Source organism: Alosa pseudoharengus, unplaced genomic scaffold (genome assembly GCF_046254945.1).
Source record: "Alosa pseudoharengus isolate Yale_2024_CS ecotype anadromous, Long Island Sound unplaced genomic scaffold, YU_APseudo_1.1 YU_APseudo_1.1_scf_9, whole genome shotgun sequence".
In the NCBI taxonomy this organism is placed as follows: Eukaryota; Metazoa; Chordata; class Actinopteri; order Clupeiformes; family Clupeidae; genus Alosa; species Alosa pseudoharengus.
The window spans coordinates 37,988,864-37,995,565 of NW_027468881.1; the positions used below are offsets into that span (position 1 = coordinate 37,988,864).

General features: G+C 39.3%; 1 protein-coding gene across 1 annotated transcript in view; it reads right to left on the reverse strand.

Moving 5' to 3' along the window:
* Positions 1 to 5,356, reverse strand: part of LOC143114280 (ankyrin repeat domain-containing protein SOWAHA) — a 20,855-nt gene extending 15,499 nt beyond the window's left edge. Inside the window, exons 1-3 of the mRNA XM_076275805.1 lie at positions 5,110 to 5,356; positions 2,440 to 2,501; positions 1,584 to 1,862 (exon numbers count right to left, since the gene is read on the reverse strand). Coding sequence (XP_076131920.1) covers positions 1,584 to 1,862; positions 2,440 to 2,501; positions 5,110 to 5,233 — 465 coding nt within the window. The 5' untranslated portion in view covers positions 5,234 to 5,356. The remainder of the gene's footprint in view (positions 1 to 1,583; positions 1,863 to 2,439; positions 2,502 to 5,109) is intronic.
* Between the last annotated feature and the right edge of the window lie 1,346 nt (positions 5,357 to 6,702).

Below are 6,702 nucleotides of genomic sequence, written 5' to 3' on the forward strand. Positions count from 1 at the left end.
AATATTTCTAATGTTGACAATCTAACAGAGATTACGCAACAGGGTGACTGACTCAAGTTGCCTAGAAACATGACTCTCTCAACTGCATGTTTGGACTGTGAGGTCATCTCATGCCATTTTGGTTGGCCACAACTCTGTGTTGCCAGTTAATAATCTCAAAAGTCTTTGCTATACCACACAGTGTAATGGTACTGTATACATGATGAGAAATGTGGGGGGAATGACCTCAATGTTCTCTAAAGAGAGTTTGAGAACTTGCAGGGAAACAGTTGAAATGCTACATTCAATGCTCTTGGTCCTACAGTGTACTCAGAAAACAAACCATAAAAGGATTCAGGTATAATCTGTTCTCCAGTTCAATTGATATTCCCACAAAAGATTCTGCAACCATCCACACTGTGTGCCACTATGTGATTCACATAGCCATAGACAACCTCTTCAAGAATTCATAATTCACTTTATTTACACGCTACAGGAATCTCATTCACATGAGCATGAAGCATTTTTTAAATACTCTTGTGAATGTTATCCTTCTGGGGTTCCCACAAACATCGACCGGAAGTGGCTTGGACTATCTCCATTTTAAAAATGTGAAGTGGTGGTGTGGTGTGGTGTGGTGTGGTGTGGTTGTGGTGGTGCAACGGTTTGTGCTGCCACTTGTCAGTCTGAGATCGATTGAACTGCAAACTAGGAATGAGCCATATCATTTCATCTATGACATACCGGTACAATTCCTCCCCATGATAGGAATTTGTCATCCCACAATATTAATAATATACTGTTGTTGATGTCATGTTTACATATGAGGCACGATGTGGACAGCTCACATGAAGCATAAGAATAAGCATGGCAGAAGACGAGGAAACCATAGGCAAGGAAGACGAGTTCACCCCTAAACATGCCAAATTAAGTTGTACTTTTTTGGATCAATGTGTGTGTGTTTGTACGTCTGAAGGATGTAAGCTGATGATTTGTGGCAAAGAAGATAGGAATAGTATTATTTTCATATTGTGCTTTTATATCAGTATGAAATATTGTGATCTAGTTTTTAGTAAATACTGTACTGTCTGTCCCTATAGTGTGAATACTGTCAGTCTTATCATTGTAGTGTTCACTTCTGAAACACCTTTGAAGGAACTTCGATTGAGTTATGACCTCTTGCTGGTAATCCACAATGTTGTCCTGTCCTGTGTAAGCTGTTCTGAAAAATGCACTTACTGAAATGGTTCAGGAAATGAACCCAAGCAACTGAGAGAAACCTGAGGTAGCAAAACAACTGCAACATTTGTTGGTGAAGGATGCTGTTGTGCTGAGCTGGCATATCAACCTCATAATATGTTAACCGGTTGCTAGGATGTTGCCGTGCCATACATAGAGCACAGTCACAGTATTTGTCATCTTGGTGAAAATTCATGTTTAATTCTAGATGCTGATACTATTCCATGAAGCACGTTGAAAGAGCCAGCCAGAGCATTAGTGGGAGTGAAAGCTCTGTGCGAGAGCGGGCTGTATTTTCAGAACAGGTTTTTGTCTATTCTTCGATAACTGTTCCAGTAAAAATCAGACAGATGGGCTCTCCTCACCTGATCAGCAAGCCGACTCAGAGACTCTGTGATGGTAATAGTTGGTCCGTCCCAGACTACTGGTCTAGATCCCCCTTTCTCCCTCTCCCTCTCCGATTCTGAGCAGTTGCCGTCCACATCTGTGGCCAGGCTGTGCTGGTCCTCCTGATAGTGAAGAATAGGTGATGACCCAGCTCCCTCAGATAGGAGAGATGTGCAAGCTGGCAACGTCTGATCACTTCTTTCTCTGTCCTGCAACTGCTGTCGGTAGCGCTTCTTCAAAACCAGGTATTTCTCCCCCTATGGCAAACAACAGGTTGTGAGAGTCATGCAGTATTATGCACAACATATTTAGCTTGTTTCATTTTAAGACTTCATCTTGAAGCCTTAAATATCAAAGTTATCTTCCTTTAACAGTGATGTTGCAATAAGTACATCTGAATGCCTACTCTTAGTACATGCCACCTGTATAGCACAATCACGTTGAAATTACATGAATATTTAGGCCTAAATCTAATCCAATTTCATTGGAATTACTTGATCAAATTGGGTTATCACACCATGAATCAATTTGGTAAACTGAAAGAGAAATGTCATTCATGTGCAACAATGTACATGATAAAATCAAGTAAATCCAGCTATTTGTTTTTCAGTGTGTGAGAGATGATACTTCTGAATATTTGGACAGATTATAATTAAATTAAATGTATTAAAATGGTGGCCAAGGGATGGACCAGAGTGGGATTGCATAAAGAGAGGAGTGATTTTGGAGTCACAGCTACAATAAGCTTAATTGGCTTATCCATCTAATGTCATGATATTTCTTCATGCTTGCACAAAGAAAAATATTTTATTCCATTGTGCTTGCAATACTTACATTCTCTGACTTCACCACTGCAATTCGGTCAATGATGGCTTTGAACTCCTCCCTGTATTTGGCTAGAGAGAAATACTTTGGGCATTAAAATATTTTTCACCAGAACAATTCACCTCAAACAAAAATGAATGTGAAGCTCTAAAAAACATTTTGTGAATAACCTTTCAATCATATTTTTTATTAAAACAATATTTAGGTAATTTAGTAAGCATTTATTTTTCTTTGCCAGTTCTGAATGTCACACTAAAACATTGCCTCGTAAGGCCAATTTTCACCAAAGATTCACGACGAGACAAGCTGCAACACTCTATCAACCAGCAACTTGCTGCACCATGTGTTATAAAAAAAAACTGGGGATTCACACCAGTGCAACAACTCGCAACATCACCAATGTTTTGATAACACCAGCTTTGTTACACCAATTGTTGTAGCCAGATATGAACTAGCTGATAAGCCAATAGTCCATACATGTGCAATTGTTTTTGTAACTTTATAAGCATAGCTGTTTTGACTGATATTCTTCAACACCAGATTAATAAGTATTTCTCTGCACTTCGTTTGGCAAAAACATTGGGGGTCTGGACTCACAGTAGGCCCTGAAAAGTTCCTCAGATAACCAAAATGAGAGGGGTGTGGCTCATTCCTCAGATACCACAAATGTATATAACTGAGTAAACCCATGCACCCAGCTAAACACAGACCCCCTACTGAACCCAAACACACACATACACATTATACACAAGAAACACAGTCCCCAATCCAGTCCACATACAGCCAAGGCTCTGATACTGACCACATTCCAGTAGGAGTAAACACCACTAGTCCAAAGGCAAAAACAGGATCTCTTTAAAGGCATAGATATAAAGAAAAAGATTCATATCCATGCAGTTTTCAGTCAAGTACTGAAACACTTGCATATTAGTACTAAGGATATCAGTAGGTTTGGTTAGTATTTATACAACACCAAGGCAATTCAGACCTTTCCTGTTTCCTGTCATGGTCACAAACTGACACACTCATATGCCACTAACAACAGGAAGCCTGAGGGAAGCAGACACTTGCACAAATGGCCACAGGAATTTGTATAGTTAGTGGACGTCTAATGTGTTCGGTAACTAATCTGGGGCGGTTTCCCAAAACCATAGTTGCTAAGTAAGCCATTGCCAACCAAATAAGTTGCTAACAGGTTAGTAACTATGGTTTTGGGAAAAGCATCCCTGAGTGGCAGTAGGTCTACTCCTCAGATATGAGCAGAATAGACCATTTGAATGTCATCCCTCTGTACATCCCACAAACACAAGCATGTTGTGAAATTAACAAAGGCGTAATTACAAGAACATGATTAAATGTCGGAGACACATGCTTTTATACAGCGCTTTAAATAGATGAGGATGATTATGATTTGAAAGCCATGTCAGATGGTGTTTGTGGAGAGAGGCTTTTCAAACCCCTGTGCACCACTGCCAACAGCATCTGGCCAGAGCACTAACCTCTCACTTCAAGGTCAGGCTAGATTACCACTTAAGGTACTTTGTTGTAGCATGTCAGTATTTCTCTTATAATCAGTATAATTATCTCATAATTATGGTGGAACATACAAACTCATCAGTCAAATCTCTCTATCTCTCCCCCTCTCTGTTTATTCAAACACACGTGACCATTATCTGATTATAGAATCGTTCACAAAATTAAAAAATGTTAACACGTTAGTTAATGGAACACATGAAGGGGCTAGGGAGGAAGACAATAATAACATCTCTCAGATGGGCTTTCAACAAATGATCCATTAATTAAGGACATGTCATTACATCTGGCATAGGGTTGTCTGGCATGTAGTTGGTCTAACACAGTGTTTTTCAACCACTGTGCCGGGGCACACTAGTGTGCCGTGAGAGATCATCAGGTGTGCCGCAGAAAATTACCCAAATGTCACTCACTGGTCCAGAAAAGCAACTGTTGCATCAAATAATTTATAACCACATGCTCTCATTGATTGTATGATTGCACTATTTGTGGTATGCAGGCATTGTACAATGGGGCCCCATATCCAGTATTCACAGAATCATCACATATCCAGTTCATAACAACAATTAAATTAGATATAGTCACCTACAAATGAAACAGAGGGCGCTTGTTTTATTGAGCAGGTCTTGCATAGAAGCCATAATAAGGCCATATCTGTGTATTATTTGAAATTTTAGGCTATGGTATGTTTATTTTTTCTTCACACAGGATGTTAGTGTGCCGTGGGACATTTTAAGTGTCAAAAGTGTGCCGTGGCACAAAAAAGGTTGAAAAACACTGGTCTAACATGCCTAGATGTCAGATGAGGAGGCTACCGAGGCACTCCCAACCAGCGAACAAGCAAGGAAAGGAAATGACAGAATTCCAAACGTGACTATAACTGTTCACAGAGGCAGTCTAATGTAAACCAGATGTTAATCAGAGTTGAAAACTTCTGGATGCATCTTTCAGATATGGCGCCAGAAACATAAAAAACGTGATGAAAGTAGATTATAACTTTGAAAACATATGCAACAGGTATAATTAAAGACCGAAAAACCTAGCCTCTTATCGAGGAATCACGGCGTGCCCATGCTGGTAAAACATGGCACATTTCGTTCTGTGATGTTTAACAAAGGCTACAAATACGTGGCTAAGTTTACTTACCGCGCAGTTGTAAGTCGTTATGGCTTATGAAGGGTTTATATTTTTTCAATATATCTGCATTTCTAACTTTGCCACCTAAAGAATAAATGTAGTTCAATAGCGTCTCCTCACTGACGTCTCCCATTTTATCAAAGAAATGTTAGTGTTTTATTGAGAATAAAATTTAAATTTCTTAAGACACTAAGATATTGTAGCCTAGGATTTGACATATCCTACATAGTGCTTTCCAGTTAATTAACATAGCCTACTCAGCGTCTAACTTCCTCCACCCAAATCCGGTGAGCGCGCCTCCTACATTTTAACCCTTTACAGGCGTTTTTGGAAGAGAAACTTTTGACAAGAGCACTTTGCCCCTACTCAACGCCAACTGTGGACAACATGAAAACTTTACTGCACACTCTGTTTTGAAACACTGAACAGAACAATTGATTGATGTGAAATATACAATTACAAGACCACAAACACTGTGGAAAAAGAATTACTTCTTTCCCAAGATTAACCATGGAATAATAGCCTAATTCAATGAATTCAAGGGTAATTAAGATATTGGGTACCAAATAAAAAACAGGAAACCTGTGTGAAAGTATGTCTCAAAGACAAAGGATTTGGAGTAAATTGATGTAGGTCTACATTTGTACATGGATTCAGGTTTTTCAAATCTGGCGAAACATGCGCTGTCTTCAAGTGTCCCTTGAAGAAGAACCAATAATGTTCTAGGCCGACCTCATAGCAGGCCGTCTGCTGTGTTGTTCCTCTATTTCAGTGTGTTTAGATCTATCATGATTTATCAGAGGCAACCAGATGGGAGTGGTTGGTGGACTCATATGACTGTGTGCCTTTACTCATGCACCTCTGGTGCTCACCAAACAATTCCATATGACGTGGCATTCATTAATAATAGTATAGAACTAAACAATTATGACGTGGCATTCATTAATAATAGTATAGAACTAAACAATTATGACGTGGCATTCATTCATTAATAATAGTATAGAACTAAACAATTATGGCGTGTCATTCATTAATAATAGTATAGAACTAAACAATTATGCCGTGGCATTCATTAATAATAGTATAGAACTAAACAATTATGCCGTGGCATTCATTAATAATAGTATAGAACAATGCTGTCTGCTTTCTCTATTTTGTTGGGAAAAGAAATTATTCTTGGTATTAGTGTTTTGAGTGATGTCTTGCAACCATACACATTAATAGAGAAATGAATGATTGCACTGTTTCCCTTGTGTAGCCTATGGTGTCTACAGGGTGTGTTTCCCTTGGGTATCCTATGGTGTCTACAGGATACAAGGATACAAGGAAGTTTATTGTTACATGCATATAGTTACTGGAAGTAAGAAATGCAGTGAAATTATGTCTGGTGTCAGCCTATTTGTGCATTTATGGGGGGGGGGGGATAAAAAGTGCAGTAAAAGAGGGGTTTAGTAGATTAAGTGGCAAGGGCTGCATAAGAAAGGTGGGGGAGGATTGGGATTGGGGGGGGGGGGGGGGGCACCAACAAGGAGCAGAGTGTGTTTCCCTGATTCTTTAATCCTAATTCTGTGTATTATTCATTAGTCTCCTCAGACCCCTAAA